Raw genomic sequence first — 17,770 nt, forward strand, 5'->3', positions numbered from 1 at the left:
TTTTTGAATTATTATTTTTTTTTCTATTGAGGAGTTATTTTTTTTTATTGTAATTAAATGTCATACTTGAATTAATAAATATATTGAAGTAATCTTTAAAAAACAGGAAACCATTTTAATTTTCTTGACCGAATTATGGAATTCGAGAATGAAGTAAGATTTAGAGAATGATTTTTATTCAAATTTCTAAAAGAAAAAAAAGTGACAAATACTAATTCTTAGTCAAATTTTTTTTTTCTAAAAACTAATACATATTATATTTATTATATTGTTTAAAGTGGTAATGACATAGATTTTGATGAAAAGAACAAATTATCTTTAGATTTACAACGTACATATGTAAATATCTAGGAATATATTTTTTCTAAGAAAATGAAATTGTTCTTATTAAAAATCATTACTAAGCATGCGTGTAAAAAATGTGAAAATGAATTTTGGATTGGACTAGATTTATAAGAAAAGTGTTAATAAAAATAATATCTAATAGATAAAAAGTGAATAAATATTTCTTATCCATAGCATGATTAAAAAAAAGTAATGATATACATATAACAATTCATACAATATAAACTACTCCTTTTATATTTAGTTCTGTCCATCGTTATTACATATAAGAAATGATGCGAAAGAGAGATAAAAATAAAAGAAATGTTGAAAGAAAACTTTCATAAAAATTAACAAAGGTTTTGGTGTGAAGCTACTAGGGTTTTAGAAGCGAGCAGCAGGAGTAACCATTACAAAGAAAATGTCGACTTCCATGGTCACGCTCTCAAGGACCCTCTATCGTTCTCTGCTTCGAACCCCTAACACCTATCACCACCTCCTTCCACTACACTTCTCCACCGATCTCGTTTCCGACGCGGACGAGGCTGACTCACCACCCGACTCACCACCCGACTCACCGTCCCCCGACCCCGCCCAAGGAGAGCAAAGGATCGTCGCCGATCGCCCCTTAGAGAACGGCCTCGACATTGGCATCTACAGAGTATTCCTATTCCCAATCCAATTTCACAATTAACACCACGCATTGTCCAATTCAATTTCAATTTTAGTTGTGTTTGTTGTGTAGGCCATACTGGTTGGGAAGGCGGGGCAGGTACCGTTCCAGAAGACGCTCAAGAGTGGCACCGTCGTCACTCTTCTCTCCGTCGGTACCGGTGGGATTCGCAACAATCGGAGGCCGCTTGAGAACGAGAACCCTAGGGATTATGCCAATCGTTCCGCTATTCAGTGGCATCGTGTTTCCATTTATCCTCAGAGATTGGGAACTCTTGTCACCAAACACGTTGTTCCCGGGTTAGTCTCGCTCACGTGTCACTCTTTTGATCAACGAATCACTGCACATTACTGACGGTGCTTGTTGTTGTAGTTCGATGCTCTATGTGGAGGGGAACCTCGAGACCAAAGTCTTCACTGACCCGATCAGTGGACTTGCCCGGCGAATTCGAGAAGTTGCTGTTCGTCGGAACGGTAACTCTTCCCTCTACTTGTGTTAATTTGATTGGTACTGTTGGATGTTTTGGATGGCTCTGCTGGTGTTGTTTCTAGCTCTGGATTTGCTCTTGTCTGTGCTTTTATTGTTTTGTCCAATTTTCTTGTAAGAACTAGGGTCGTGAAGTCTTATTTCTGTGAAGTTGAATTATTTATGAAGTGAAAAAATGCTGCTTGCGTTGTCTTGTCTTTTTCTGTCCCATGGCTCTTGCTGATCAGAGACGGCTTGCTTTTCTGGCATTCTATTATATTTAGCATTCTACTATAATGTCATGTTACTTGGTTAGTTGTTTCTTTCTAACATAAAATGTAAAATGGCCTGGATATAATTTCGAAGTTCAAATGCTTCTTTTTAATAAATCTTAGTCCCTTTTTTTTTACTCAATTTCTTCTTACCTTAAAATCATGAGTTTGTCGTGCTCTATAAGTTAGATTATCGAGCCTTGCATAACTTAACCTTCTTATATTGAGTAAGTGATGCTCGGCTTCATGATTCAATGTGTGTGTGTGACACAGCCCAAATACCTGTTGGGCCACACAATATAGTGGATAAAGAAACAAAAGAGCAAAAGAGGTGGGGACAAGTTTATAGCACGAGAAAACAAAATAAAGAGGCTGAGGTGGACAGAATTAGTTAGAGAGAGAGAATTGGAGGATCCTAGGAAGATTTACCTTTTTGTTATTTCCTTTATATTGTCAGGACAGTGGTGTGGGGAGGGGCAGTTTTTGGTTGAATGAAATATAGACTGGAGAGTACCGTTTTGGTCTCTTAAGGAGCCTAGCTCTGGACAGTAGGTTATTCCTTCTGTTTTTGACCTTTATATCAATAAAACAGGATCTATGATCCTTTCTCATACTATATTTTCCTCTTAGTTTATTTCTGGTTCTGTGGTTTCCTAACAATTCTGGTCCGACCTGCCGGATAACTTCATTTGAGGGTGGATGGTTAACACTCGAGCAGACAGCAGAAAACAAGGAGAACCAGTGGTTTCAGGAAAAATGGAGGAGAGGGTAGGGTATGTAGAAGAAGAAGTTATTCGAATGAAGGCAATCATGGAAGAGTTGCGTCTGCAAGCAACTCAAAATTATTCAGCACTAGAAGAGATGAGAAAAGAAACTGCAGAAAATCAAACAAAAATGATGGAGTTGATGACTAGGAGTTTTGAAAAGAGAATATATGAAGAGGGTGAAGGTTCTGTGGGAAACAAAAAAACAGAGACTAAGGAAAATACCAAGGGTGGAGCGAGTTTTACAGCCCTAGAAGGGGATGCTTTGGCAGAGTTTCAACAATCAGTAAAAAGGATTGAATTACCAGCATTCACGGGCGAGGATCCGGCTGGGTGGATTTCGAGAGCGGAGATTTACTTCAAGGTCCAGGAGACCAGCGAGACGGTGAAAGTACATCTGGCTCATTTGTGCATGGAAGGAGGGACAATCCACTTTTTTAATTCATTGTTAAACGATTATGAGGTGTTGTCATGGGATAATTTGAAGAAGGAGTTGCTTGAACGTTACGGAGGAATGGGGGAAGGGAGTGTATATGATCAACTGACGACGCTGAACCAAATAGGGAACATGGATGAATATATTGGACGATTTGAATGCCTGATCGCCCAAATTCCTAAGCTCCACGATGAACAATATTTTTCATATTTTACCCATGGGCTCAGGGAGGAGGTCCGAGCGAAGGTACGAAGCTTACATATCGCAAACCCTCTAACCAGGGGACGTTTGATGAACGTTGCTCGTGCTGTTGACCTGGAGGTGTCGGGACGAAGCAGAGGGTGGCACAAGCGGAACGAAGCACAGGTAATAGGAGGTGACAAGTCGGGTCACAAAACTGGATCCAATGTAATAGGACGAGTGGGTCAAAGAGAGTATGGGTCTAAGGGTTGGAGTAATGGGTCAGGCCCAAATTGGAAGAGTGGTGCAAATGATAAGGGCTCAAGGGAAGCACGTGAAAGGGGCGTGCGTCACTTATCTTATCAGGATTTGGTGGATAGGAAAAAGAAAGGGCTGTGTTTCAAGTGTGGTGGGCCGTATGGGCCAAATCATCAATGCCCAATTAAACAATTAAGGGCCATAGTAGCCGAGAATGAAATTCAGATTGAATGTGAAGATGAAGAAGGAACCAAAACAAGTGACGACGAGGGCGAAACGGAGGAAGCCGATGGAGTTTGTAGTGCAATCAGTCTCTTCGTGCTGGAGAAAGAGACTCGAGATGCGCCCAGAACGATGAAACTAAAATGGATGATCAAAGGAGTACCTCTTCTCATTTTGATAGATTCCGGAGCGTCTCACAACTTCATTTCGAGAAGGTTAGTGAAAGCAATGGAATGGGAGTGGCAAAATACGCGGAAAATGCGTATTTTGATGGGAGATGGGCATCAAACAGAAACAGCTGGGGTTTGTCGGGGATTGAAGATTGTTCTTGAAACAGGGGAGTTCGTAGTGGATGCGTTTTTATTCGAACTTGAGGATATTGATCTTATCCTGGGCATGGCATGGTTGGAGTCGTTGGGAGAGATGCGGGTAGATTGGAAGAAGCAAATCATGAAGCTTAATTTGACCCAAGGAATTAAAGTACTGCGAGGGACAGAGCAAAGTGAATCTTTGAGTGCTAATCTCTACAAGTTCGAAATCGAAGGGGAGGCTAAGAAGGAAGAGGAAACTAATCAAACTCTGTTGGAAAAATTAAAACAGACGATGGGTCAATATGAAGATGTTTTCAAGGACCCAGAAGGTCTACCTCCAAAACGCCAAAAGGAGCACTGCATCAACTTGCTTCCCGGAAGTGCACCAGTTAACGTGAGACCTTACCGGTATCCGTTTCACCAGAAAAACGAGATAGAGAATCAGGTTCGTTCCTTGCTGGAAGTGGGGCATGTTCGACATAGTCAAAGTGCTTTCTCGAGCCCGATAATCCTGGTGAAAAAGAAAAACAAGAGTTGGCGAATGTGTGTAGATTATAGAGCGTTGAACAAGGTGACGGTACCTGACAAATTCCCAATTCCCGTAATTGAAGAGCTCTTGGACGAGTTGCATGGAGCTAAGTATTTTTCAAAATTAGATCTCACTTCCGGGTATCATCAAGTTAGGATGAGGGAACAAGACATCGAGAAGACGGCCTTCCGAACCCATGAGGGACATTACGAGTACTTGGTAATGCCCTTCGGACTCATGAATGCACCTTCAACATTTCAAGCTTTAATGAATGAAGTTTTTAAGAAGATGTTGAGAAAGGGAGTCCTGGTATTTTTCGATGACATATTGATATATGGAAAGGATTGGGAAGAGCATTTAACAAACCTCACTAAGGTACTACAGCTGTTAAGGGAGAATATTTTATTTGCAAATAAAGAGAAATGTAGCTTCGGGAGAAGTAGTGTTAACTACCTGGGACATGTGATATCAGAGAAAGGAGTTTTTGTAGACCCTGAGAAGGTAACAAGTGTGGTTGAATGGCCCGTGCCAAAGAATGTAAAAGGCGTGAGGGGTTTCTTGGGCCTCACAGGTTACTATAGGAAATTTGTGAAGAACTATGGAAATGTGGCGCGCCCCTTAACTGAATTGACGAAGAAAGATAACTTTAGTTGGAATGAAAATGCCCTCAAAGCTTTTGATGAGTTGAAGAAATTGGTAACAACTGCTCCATGTCTTTGTTTGCCCAACTTTGAGAAGGAATTTGAACTTGAGTGTGATGCATCGGGTACTGGGGTTGGGGCCATTCTGATGCAGGACAGGCAACCAATCGCCTACTATAGCAAGGCTCTAAGCCCAAAGAATCTGTACAAATCAGCGTATGAGAAGGAATTGATGGCCGTAGTTCTATCCATCCAACATTGGAGACCATATTTGCTGGGGCGAAAATTTAAGGTTTTTTCTGATCAGAAAAGCCTTAAACAACTATTGCAGCAGCGCATCACAACAGGGAGCCAACAGAATTGGGTAGCAAAATTATTGGGGTATAACTTTGAAATAGTGTACAAGCCGGGTTGTGAGAATAAAGGTGCAGATGCACTGTCTCGGAGCAAGGATGCTGCAGCTTTAAGAAAACTGGTCACGGAGCCAATTTGGATGGATTACCCTGCAATAGTTGATGAGGCGCATAAGGACGGGGAGCTGGTGGAGATTATTAAAGCACTGAAAGAGGGAAGAGTTGAGGGTAAGTATACAGGATTCAGCTATCAACAAGGTGTACTGCAGTATAAAGGCAGGTTAGTCATTTCATCTCAATCACCTTGGATTCCTGAATTGTTGAAAGAGTTGCATGCATCTCCCCAATCCGGACATTCTGGTTTCTACCGAACATATAGACGGGCTACGGCGAACTTATATTGGAAAGGAATGAAGGGGGATATCATGAAATTTGTTCAAGAATGTGACACATGTCAACGTCAAAAATATATAACTGCTGCCCCAGGAGGATTGTTACAACCCATGCCAATTCCGGAAGAAGTTTGGGAGGACATAAGCTTAGATTTTATCACAAACTTACCAAAATCCAAGGGATTTGATACGGTGCTGGTGGTTGTTGATAGACTTACAAAATATAGCCATTTCATTCCAGTAAAACATCCTTTTACGGCTAAGAGCATCGCTGAGATTTTTATCAGAGAGGTAGTCCGCTTACATGGGGTACCTAAATCAGTGGTAAGTGACAGAGATCCTACATTCATAAGTGCTTTTTGGAGGGAATTTTTCAGGCTACAGGGGACTAAGTTAAGGATGAGTTCAGCGTATCATCCACAAACCGATGGTCAAACGGAAGTGACCAATCGATGCCTGGAAACATACCTACGTTGTTTCATCACTGATCAACCGAAAGTGTGGATTAATTGGCTGCCGTGGGCAGAATTGTGGTTGAACACCACTTACCATGAATCTATAGGAACTACACCCTTTGAGGCAGTTTATGGGAGGCCTCCCCCAAGGATTATTCCAGTTGTAAGAGGAGAGGTGAAAGTTGAGGCAGTTCAGCGTGAATTAGTTGATAGAGATGAAGCTATTTGTCAGCTGAAGAGACACTTGGTGCGTTCCCAGGATCGTATGAAGGCACAAGCAAACAAACATCGAAAGGAGAGAAGTTTTGAGATAGGGGACATGGTGTTTCTCAAACTGAAACCTCACAGGCAAAACTCGGTTATTTCGCGCATTAGTCCTAAGCTTAGTGCAAGGTACTACGGACCTTTTGAAGTCATTGAAAGGATTGGAGAGGTAGCTTATCGGTTGCAGTTACCACCTAATTCAAAAATCCACCCTGTGTTTCATGTTTCGCTGATCAAGAAAGCCATTGGGGAGTATAAAACAGCAGAAGGACTGCCCACAGGGCTAGAAGAGGACCAATCAGAGGTATGGTTACCCCAGAAAGTGTTGGCTACTAGAAGCATACTCAAGGGGGGAGAAAGGGTTAACCAATGGTTGGTGCATTGGCTAGGAAAAACAGCAGAAGAAGCAACGTGGGAGGATGAGATGTCAATGAAGGTCCAATTTCCAACTTTTAGTCTTGAGGACAAGACTATCTTTCAAGAGGGCGGTATTGATACAGCCCAAATACCTGTTGGGCCACACAATATAGTGGATAAAGAAACAAAAGAGCAAAAGAGGTGGGGACAAGTTTATAGCAGGAGAAAACAAAATAAAGAGGCTGAGGTGGACAAAATTAGTTAGAGAGAGAGAATTGGAGGATCCTAGGAAGATTTACCGTTTTGTTATTTTCTTTATATTGTCAGGACAGTGGTGTGGGGAGGGGCAGTTTTTGGTTGAATGAAATATAGACTGGAGAGTATCGTTTTGGTCTCTTAAGGAGCCTAGCTCTGGACAGTAGGTTATTCCTTCTGTTTTTGACCTTTATATCAATAAAACAGGATCTATGATCCTTTCTCATACTATATTTTCCTCTTAGTTTATTTCTGGTTCTGTGGTTTCCTAACAGTGTGTGTCCCCTGGTCCCTGTTGATCTTGCACATTTTAAATACAAAAGAGGAATTAGTTGTTAGAATGTCTTAGTATAAGATCTTCACAATGTATCTTGGGAATATTATGGAATTGAAATCTATTGGTCATCTGGTTTGGACGCACCCTTGGGAGTGGTTACCATCATCCTGATTTCATTATAATTTCTGATTTGCTTTCTTGTTTAATTATGTCAATGGTCCTGTTATATTAGTGGCCTTTGGCGAATACTCGCACTTGACTTATATATTAGTATAAATAATGACCATTCGGTTAGTATTTTTTAACATCATTACATGCTACATGAATGTAATATTTCGTGATTAAAAGTTCTTCCTTTTCCCCCTTCCCTACATAAATCTTATAGTTTTAACATTAGTTTATTATACCCATGATTGATCTACTCCATATTTATCTGTTCTTCCTCCGTATGCCATTGCAACATAGATGTTGTCATGATATGTTTCCCATTCCATGGATTGTCAGTCAGAGGCTAAAGATTTTTTAGGTAGCTTATGATTAAAATAATGTTTGGCATGTGACACAAGATTGCTTGAGAATCTGTAATTCCTTGCCAAAGGCCTTGATGCAATACCATTTCCTTTCAGGTCGCGTTGTATTTTTAGGCGAAGGCAGTGATGTTGAGCAAGATACACAACAAAATAATCTGAAAGCTGTTGGCTATTACTAACCTAGATGCTCGAAAGTTAACATGAAGAATTTTCAATTTTGTAATTATGTTTTTATTTTTTACCACAAAGTTGGGAATTATTTAGCAGACATATTTTTCTGCATGAAACCCTTGGTTTGGGCGATTTTTAGTTTCTGTGTGCAATTTAGAATTAGGGAGAATATTGAATCTCAGCCTTCCTGATTATGCATGGGGATGAAGAATGTCAATTTCTCTGCTTTTTTTATCTTGGAGGAATAGTTTCTTTTGGGCCAAAGGTGCAGCCGGAGGCATTTCAATTAAGACATCCTTCTTCCAAGGGCCTCGCTTAACCTTTCTGATTAAATAATTGCTGATTATATATTGATGAAATAAAAGTAGTAATATTTTGACAACTTTTTTTCTCATTGTGCCGTATATCTCGAATTGGTATTTATACACCATTATTGAAAGCCACTATAAGTTGGTTCCAAAACGTGGTTGTGATTTAGAGAGGCTTCACGGTTATGCTTACGCATTTGAAGTTTAAATGGTAAGTTTCCACTTCATATCTGTGATATAGGGATGGGGTTAGTGTTGTTTATGGAATTAAGTGAACTTGTGCATTGTCAAGGTCGCAGGTTTCCTTACACAGAGTTTGCTATGTGCATTTTCATTAAGTTTTTCATTACAATTTTCTACGGTCGAAGGTACTAGCGAAACACACTTATTATAAGACCAACATATGACTCACTCTTAGTTTCGTATGGTGTGAAATGTCAACCTTACTTTATGATGTGCAACATGACAACTTTTTAGTGGTTACTATGTAATTTGACTTTCCCCTTCTCATGTTATCATTTAAGATTCATGACTAAAAATTAATGGCCGGACAGAATTGTTTAAATATTTGAACGAAAGTTAAAATTTAAAATTTGAAGCAGTTGTGGGACACAAAGTTATTTAACTCATAATTTTTACACAAATTTATGATTATCTTTTTCCGTCAAATTATTTATCGCTTCTTCCGTTTTCTATTTCCTTTTATTACGTAGAAACCGCCATTTTTTATTGTTTAGAAAATGTTACTCTAGCAATATAAGAAAAGGACAAGGGAATGATGCTTTGGTAGATGAATGACAAGCAATTTAATTCCATCAACAAGCATTTACGTACACAAATTAACATTCACGTTGACATCACTTCTATTAATTGTTAATCACTGTGACTTCATGGAAGATGAATGAATACCAGTACAACCACAACAAACCACGCCACAAGCATTCTCAATGCCATGCCAAACATATACATTTCTCATACATCATCCTTTGTATTACACTCTCGTGATACTTTATATGACATACTAACTAATTAAGAGCATTATTTATGTGTTTACCGTTCAAACCAACCTAATACCACTTCCTAATTTATAATATTTTTATATCACAAACGCAATGGAGTGTTTTTTACAAGGAAGCTTAAAATACACAAGTTATTTTTTGGTAATCGAATATTTCATTTAATTGAGGTGAAATGGCTCTTAATTGGCGTGGGCGAATGTGGTCCATATTTCATTTATTTGTGAGTCTGTGTTGTTTCAAATCACAATTTGTGAGAAAATCTAGTATCTCTGCGTCTTAAATAGCTTGTGTTAAACCATGAATTAGAAAGCAAACCAAACCAAACCAAAAACTCAAACACATGGGAACATGAAGCGAGTTCTTTCCGTCTAGGTGTGTGTCTGTCTATATGGACATAAATTTTCTTCCTGTGAAATTGACTGTACGCTAATTAATAAGGCACCCACTTTTTATCTTTTTCCTTTTCCTTTTCTTTTCCCCATTTATTATGGCAGAAGCTTAAGGTAGCATAGACAAACCAACGTGTGCTTTGGCTTGTGGAGTTGTGGGCTAATAAATTTGAAGTCAATCAAAAGTTGGCTACAACTATGCAAACAGAAATCATCTCTTCGTTACAGAGAGAGAGAGAGAGAGAAGTTTATCCTTGAGTTAATAATGATATAAATAAAGAGAAGAAAGAGAAAAAGAAGAGAGAATGGATGTGAGGAACATTGCTGTGGTGGTGGAAGATGTGGATGCAGCTAGAACTGCACTACAATGGGCACTTCACAACATCATTCGCTATGGCGACATAATCACACTCCTCCATGTCTACCCTTTAACAAGATCCAAAACAAAAAACAAAGCTCGTCTTCTTCGCCTCAAGGGCTTCCAGTTAGCACTTTCCTTCCAACAAGACATTTGCAACAACTTCTCCAATGTAACAACCCTTCTTATTTTCTCTTCTAGCTTTGTTACCAGTAGTATAGCACTACCAATTTTGTTTTATTTATTTTGACAGATTTTGCTTGTTCAAATGGGTATGTGCTATAATCTTAGGATTGTGTTACAGACAAAGGTTGAGATTGTTGTCACGGAAGATAACCGGGAGGGAATGAAAATTGTGGCCACGGTGCGTGAGCTCGGAGCTTCCATGCTAGTGGTTGGACTTCATGATCATAGTTTTCTTTACAGGTAAGTCCCGTGATAAATATTTCAGCTTTCAACACAATTCCATGTGGAATTGTAACTCAGAACTTCATTCAGTAGTTGGGGTGAAGGGTATTGAATATTGATGACGACATCCCTGTCTTTATGAATGATATTGATGATGATGATGATTACTCTGTGTAGTATTTGTGAAGGTTGTGATCAAAGGAATTGTGGATTTTACTCTGTGATTACTTGTTTTCTGGTTCTGGTTTTGGTAAAAGTATTCTTTTTTATGCTTTCTGGGATCACTTTACACATGGGTTTGTGGGACCTGGGTTGATTATCTAATCTGGATTTCTGCTGAACATGAAAGGATCATGCTGTTGTTGCCAGTGAGCTTCAGAAATTGGTCACTGAAAACATTGGCACTTCCATGTGCCTCCTTAATGGTGATAAAAAAATGCCAAAAGCATTTGGGCTCCACTTCTGGATTGGCCTTGCCCACAATAGCAGCACCAAAGTTGAAACATGAAACAGTGTTCAGAAGTTATCCTTGTCTTTGCAATGCAGCAGCAGTAATTTAGCATCCCTTGTAATCTACTAGAACATGTGTTTGGTTAATTTAATGTTTTGAAAACATAATAATGTTATCCCAATAGGAAAAAGATAGATTTGTGTCTTAATCAAACTGATTCATTGAATTTTACTTGTTTCTGTCTAACTTTGTACAGTCAAAATTTTCACTCTTTGTGTGTTCATATTTCACAGCTTGTCAATGGTCCATAACAACGTAGCTAACTACTTTAACTGTAGAGTGCTTGCCATCAATCAGCCTCTTGCTTCCCCAGTCAGTCCAACGATGGGAGTCCAAGGCAGTTCAACCAACATGGACTTTTCACATATTCACATCTCTGCCTTACAGTAAGTGTACTTCAAAAATTTCTAGCCTTAAACTATTTCTCAACATCTCAGATTAGTTTTTGTTCCAAATAATATAAATTTATATAATATAAGCGAATGCTAATATTATTTTACAAATTAAAAGTTAATTTTATAAAATTGATTGAGACTTAAGTTTCATTTTTATTTAAAATATCATTTTACTAGTTAATTTTTTCAAAATTGATATGGACTTAAGATCTATTTTTTATTCAAAATCATCTCAAATTTATTATTTATTAAATTTATTATATTTTTCATTATCAGACCAGTATATTTAAGATTTGTGAAAACCCTATACAATTTTATTAAGAAAGATATACCGGATGCCTCATCATGGATAATGATATTTTAATAACATCTTTTTGATAATATTTTAACACTATTTACGTGTTATTCTGTGATTGGTCCAAAATCACTCCACAATCAATAATAATAATAATTATAAACACCAATATGAACCAATCACAGAATGACACGTAGATGATATTAAAATATTGTCAAAGTATCATTATTCTAATTAGATATCTCATCTTTTAAGTAGAAATAAATTTTGAGTATATAATCACTTTATAATTTTATAAAATTGAATTACATTTAAAATTTAATTTTTCATGATTTTCTCTCCACCACCACTCACATATCTTGCAATTCATTTGTTTCTCTAATGAATCTGTCACTGATAAAATAATGTGTTATCCATTCTCTTATTTGAATTTAATTTTTTCATTGTGTTTATTTTTCATGTAAACATTTTCTGTTCAATTTTTTTGAGTTTTAAATAAGGAAGCAGTTGTGAGTGGACAATGACTCCGATAAAAGAGTGTCTATCTTTGCATTGCAGAGTGCCTGAAACCCCTCAACCAAAGATAAAATACCGGATTTGCCCTGATCCGACTGCAATTATTTGTCGGTTAAGGTGGTCAAGGAGTAGAAGATGAATAGAAGGTCAACACCTCAACCATCTCTCCAAACTTACCCACTCAATTGGATAACAAAATTTTCTTTTAATTAAATTCAGACCATCATCTTTAAAAAGAAATCTTATATATTACATTAAAAAGAAGAGTGTAATTAGCTTGTAAGTGTTGCTTGTAACTATTTATTTTTATTCTGTATATATTTGAAATAGTAAATTATTCGGATTTCAAGTTTATTCAATGATATAGTTAGAATTTATTACTATATATATTCGATATTTTGTTTATTTTAGAATATAATAAGATTTGAATTTCAATTACATAACCAATTAATACCATTTTTTATTTAAAACTTTAATATTTTCTTTTTTATATTTTTAAAACTATGTTCTAATTAAAATGTGTAACATTTCAGATTATATAGAAACATATAATATAGTGAGTCTACATTTATATAAAAAAGGACAATTAGACTATACTGTAAATAAGGTAGTTAAGCTTATCGTCATCCCAGAATGAGACATAATTTAAAACTTAAACGCAAATAGAGCATTTCAAAAGGATAGAAATCACAGGAAAATCCTCAACAACTAAACAGTAGTTCAAAATACAAGAAATACTAAGAGAATCCTAAGGAGACTAAGCAGCAACATCGTCTTACTCCAAAGCCTGCTCCAGAGGCACCTCATCCGCCTCTGCTCACATCCAAGTGGATGATCATTGCAAAAGAAAAACATACCCAAGCAAACACAAACACATAAGCAATGGTGAGCTAGATATAAAAATCATGTTATAGCAGTCACAGACAATATGCAAGCAAAGACAGATACAATACACTACACCCACATTACTTGTTGCACTTAAACTTGACTCGTCCGGACTTAGAATGATTGTCGAGCTATGGCGGGTCATGCACTCGTGGTGGCCTCTACTGCTTTGCAAAGCCATTGCCAATGGGTTTCACCCTACCACACTCACGAGGTTAGTCTGTTATCACTCACCTTGGGCCATACTGGAAGCACTCAAGACTAGGACCTCCTGCTACTACTCACGACATGATTCAATCATCTCTACTTGAGAATGATTGACCATTGTAGTTTCAGGATAACCCCCAAGACTGAACTACCATGCAAATCATTCTAAACACTGAGGGCACCACCATGTATCCCCCCTTGAGGATCATGGAATTACGTCTAATACTGATACTTTTCACTTTAACACCAACATGATAATGCACACATAAGCCCTTAAAGCAACTGGAATAATTAAGTAAAATAACATACTGGAATAAATAGGACTATAGGTCGAACGGAAAACATCAACACATAATGAGCAGGACCGAACACCCTGTGAATGGTGGAGACTGAACAGTATCTCACTTCCCAATGGACAGGACCGAACGGTCCATAAAAGGTAGGACTGAAGAAGTGGCCGAACACTATTTAAGATCATCCACTAAGACCGAACGCTACCAAGACCACCCACTAATACCGAACGCTACTTAAGACCACCCACTAAGACCGAACGCTACTACGACTGAACGCTACTTGAGAGACCGAACGCTACCCAAGACCGAGCACTATCAAGACCGAAAGCTACCTAAGAGACCGAACGCTACCGAAGAGATCGAACGCTACCTGAGACCGAGCACTATCAAGACCGAACACTACCTAAGACTGAACACTAAAACCGAACGCTACTTAAGACCGAACGCTACTTAAGACCGAGCACTATCAAGACCGAACGCTACCTAAGAGACCGAACGCTACCTAAGAGACCGAACGCTACCTGAGACCGAGCACTATCAAGACCGAACACTACCTAAGATCGAGCACTAAGACCGAACACTACTTAAGACCGAGCACTAAGACCGAACGCTACCAAGACCACCCACTAAGACCGAATGCTCAACAGCGCATGGCCGAACGGTTATCAGTTCACTTTCGGCGAAACTACATAATTCTGCAGAATTATGAACAACACCTAACATAACCATTCCTAACCATTTTTACTAACTTCTAACACCCTTAATTCTTGTTTTATACTTAATTAAACTTATCTAAATGATTCTAAGCATTCCTACTACCATTCTAAAGTGATTAAGACTCAATTTCAACTCTAAAACACCAAATTTCCCAACTTAGGGATCCAAAACCCAATCCTACTGCTTTGCACCTATTTTGATCAATTTAGTGACTCAAACAAGTCACAATACACTAGCTAAGACTGCCCCAAAAACCCAATTGCGCTTTAGACCCAAAATGCCCAAAATCACTACCTCACTTCCCCTAATTTGCCCTAAAACACCATAATTTCACTTAACATTTCATTTCATTCAAGCTATAACAGATTTATCACTCCAAGCACTTCCAACACGCCCAATTACAATAGCTAGATTCAACCAATTCAGTTTACAAACCTCACGCTACAAATTCATACATCACACGCATCAACATGTATGACCCACTTACTTTAGAGCTTAAACAAGCAAACCAAACAGCACACCCATTAAGGAATTTAACATACATACAAATACTGCAAGCAAATTGAAAACAATATCTAGCTCCCCTTACCTTGGAGTTGAGCAGTACAATCCACTAGAATGCTCTAACAGTGCCTCACATAGCAAGGACCCGACCAAACCTCGCTGAAGAAGGAAAATCTAATCGGATGGTTGCGAAGCTCACTACACTGCGGTCCCTTGAGCACCACCTAATCCAACATGCAATGGCTGAATGTGAGGGAATGATAGAGAGAAGGCAGATCAAGGTTAGGGAAAATAAGAGTTCTAGAGAGAGAAGAGAAAGTTGACTAATGAACTCAGATTTTGAAAGGTCCCTTCTAAAATCATGATGTCCTTAGTTTTACGGGTCTAGCTGCCTCAACATAAAACCCAACTGCTCTTGACCTATTTTTCAGATCCTTACAAAATGATACTTATTTTAAATATACAATAATAATATTATTCATATAGTATTATTAATATATCTCATCACAAATAATAATCATAATATTAAATTGTCAAAATTAATTATAATATTGTTTAAAAAAAATAGGTTTGAACGGCTCTAAAATAAAATAAAAAATTAAATTTTTTTTATTGGATTTTACTTTTTAGTATATCTATTAAATTAGATAGAAACACCAACATTTTATTTTATTATGGTTAGAATTTTTTGATGGTAACAATTAAACCCCTTAACTAGATAACAAATCTTATCTAACTATTGGTAAACCTCAAAATATCAGACCTAATCCTAACATTATTTTACCTTTATAAAACACAAAAAAAGAGATACTATCCTTACTAGAGAGAGCATTTTTTACACTTATATTAAGAACTTAATGAGTAAAATTTGATCATCAACTTACTTTCTCTTCATAAATATAATCTGATAAGAATATATTTTTAAAATTCAAAGATTTTATTTATAGATTTTCTACCCTTCACTCACTGGAATTTATTTTTATAAAACTGAGATCTTACAAGTTACAATTTGAAAATCCTTTTTATTATCGAATAATTATAAAAATTCAAATTAAATTATTTTATGGTCAGAAGAGTATTATCACAAAAAATGGCACGTGTAGAATTTAATAATCCTTAAGAAATATTTTATTTTGATTGGGAATAAACAACTTGATAAAATAATTCTAATTAGCATTCTGAAAGCTTCACTTCCTCCTCCGAAAGTGTCGCCACTATTCCCACCACGCGTTTCATTACCGGCATTGTTCCCTCCACCACTCCAAGTGTACCTTAATTTCTTCATTATTTTTATTTATTTAAAAAATACTGTACACTTCCTCACTATTTTTTTTTATTTCAAAAATATTATACACCTTTCCATTATCCTCAACAATCTTTCTTTTTCTCTCTCTGCATTAATGGAACATTTATATTCTCAACAATCTTTTTCTTTCTCTCTCTGCATTAATGGAAACAATCTTTTTCTTTCTCTCTCTGCATTAATGGAGCATTTACATGGGCTCAGATTTGAACGTGTGATAGCTTTATTGCAAAATGTAAAATAACTTGAATATTATTTACATTACTCAAATAACTTGAATAAAGTATTTAATTTATTAGATAAATAATATAAAAATATTATTAAATACTTAAAATATAAAAGAAAATTTATTTGTTAAAGATTTATAATTTATTTAGTTATTTCGTTATTATAAAGTTAGTATATAATAATAATAATATATTATTATTATTTACTATTAATATTATTATGTTTATTATTTTGTATTTGTATCTAACTTTTAAGTTTATAAAGTGGAAGTGGTAGAAGCACTAATATTAAAGTTTCTCTGAATTTTATATTTTGTAATATATCACAAGTTCAAATCTGAGTGATATGAATGCTCCATTAATGCAGAAAGAGAAAGATTATTGAGAATAGTGGGGAGGTGTATGATATTTTTGGAATAAAAGAAAATAATGAAGAGGTGTAGACTATTTTTGGAATAAAAAAAATAGTGGAGAGATGCAGGAGTACTTGAGGTGGTGAAGGGAGCAACACCCAACGGTAAAAGGGGAGTGAACTCAATAACTATATTTTATAATCTCAATAAATTTATATGAGATTTCTTTCAATTTTTCTTTTTATTTTAAGTTAAGTTTTAATTAAATTTTCTTGTTCATCTTATACTTTTTCTGTTCAATATTTTTTATTTATTGTCTTAAAACTTTTATATCTCTCGATCTCGACTTCTGTATTTGTATTGCATGACTATTTTATAGTTTATATTACGAGTAAAAGACTTCTGTATTTGTATTGTATGACTTAATATTTGATTTATGGATTTTATAGTTTATATTACAATAAGGTAGCATAACTTACATTAACATTCATTTAACATATTTAATAAAAATAAACATAAAAAAAATTATTTATAATTTTTTGAAAAAAAAAATAAAATATAAAGAAAGATAATATCAAATGATTGTAAAAGAATTATGTATATAAAAGTATCAATTTTCTTATATTATTTTAATTCCTGTAAGGCTTTATTTACATTAACCTCAATAAAATCACTTAATTTTTACTGATCCTCCAATTAACCTAATTTGTTATGTTCGAGTAGGAAAATGCGACAGGGACATATGCCTTTTTTAATTAAAATTTAAAAATAATTATTCACATTTTTAATTAAAAAATTAATATTGATTTAATATGTTAAGTATTACATATATTCCTTTACATAAAGTCTAATTTTCACACAATAAAAAGTATAAAATTCCAACACAATCAATTATTTGTAGTAAAATAAATAATTAATCTGTCTTAACAATCTACTGTAGCTTTTCGCCTGTG

At 36.2% G+C, this 17,770-nt stretch overlaps 2 protein-coding genes across 5 annotated transcripts; both read left to right on the forward strand.

Moving 5' to 3' along the window:
* Positions 1-637: 637 nt before the first annotated feature.
* On the forward strand, positions 638-8,353 carry LOC108330358 (single-stranded DNA-binding protein, mitochondrial). The gene is made up of 4 exons (XM_017564846.2): positions 638-985; positions 1,070-1,296; positions 1,370-1,470; positions 8,055-8,353. The coding sequence occupies exons 1-4, from the start codon at positions 746-748 to the stop codon at positions 8,135-8,137; spliced, it is 651 nt and encodes a 216-aa protein (XP_017420335.1). The 5' UTR covers positions 638-745; the 3' UTR covers positions 8,138-8,353.
* Positions 8,354-9,683: 1,330 nt separating this feature from the next.
* On the forward strand, positions 9,684-12,650 carry LOC108330366 (uncharacterized). 4 transcript variants are annotated; one of them, XM_017564869.2, is made up of 4 exons: positions 9,684-10,375; positions 10,457-10,629; positions 11,356-11,508; positions 12,349-12,470. In XM_017564869.2, the coding sequence occupies exons 1-4, from the start codon at positions 10,151-10,153 to the stop codon at positions 12,377-12,379; spliced, it is 582 nt and encodes a 193-aa protein (XP_017420358.1). In that variant the 5' UTR covers positions 9,684-10,150; the 3' UTR covers positions 12,380-12,470. The 4 variants fall into 4 exon arrangements, with proteins under 4 accessions (XP_017420358.1, XP_017420347.1, XP_017420342.1 ...); XM_017564858.2 differs by having other exon boundaries at positions 9,690-10,375; positions 11,401-11,508; positions 12,371-12,650; XM_017564853.2 differs by having other exon boundaries at positions 9,695-10,375; positions 12,371-12,647.
* Positions 12,651-17,770: the final 5,120 nt, after the last annotated feature.

Source organism: Vigna angularis, chromosome 1 (genome assembly GCF_016808095.1).
Source record: "Vigna angularis cultivar LongXiaoDou No.4 chromosome 1, ASM1680809v1, whole genome shotgun sequence".
NCBI classification, from domain to species: Eukaryota; Viridiplantae; Streptophyta; class Magnoliopsida; order Fabales; family Fabaceae; genus Vigna; species Vigna angularis.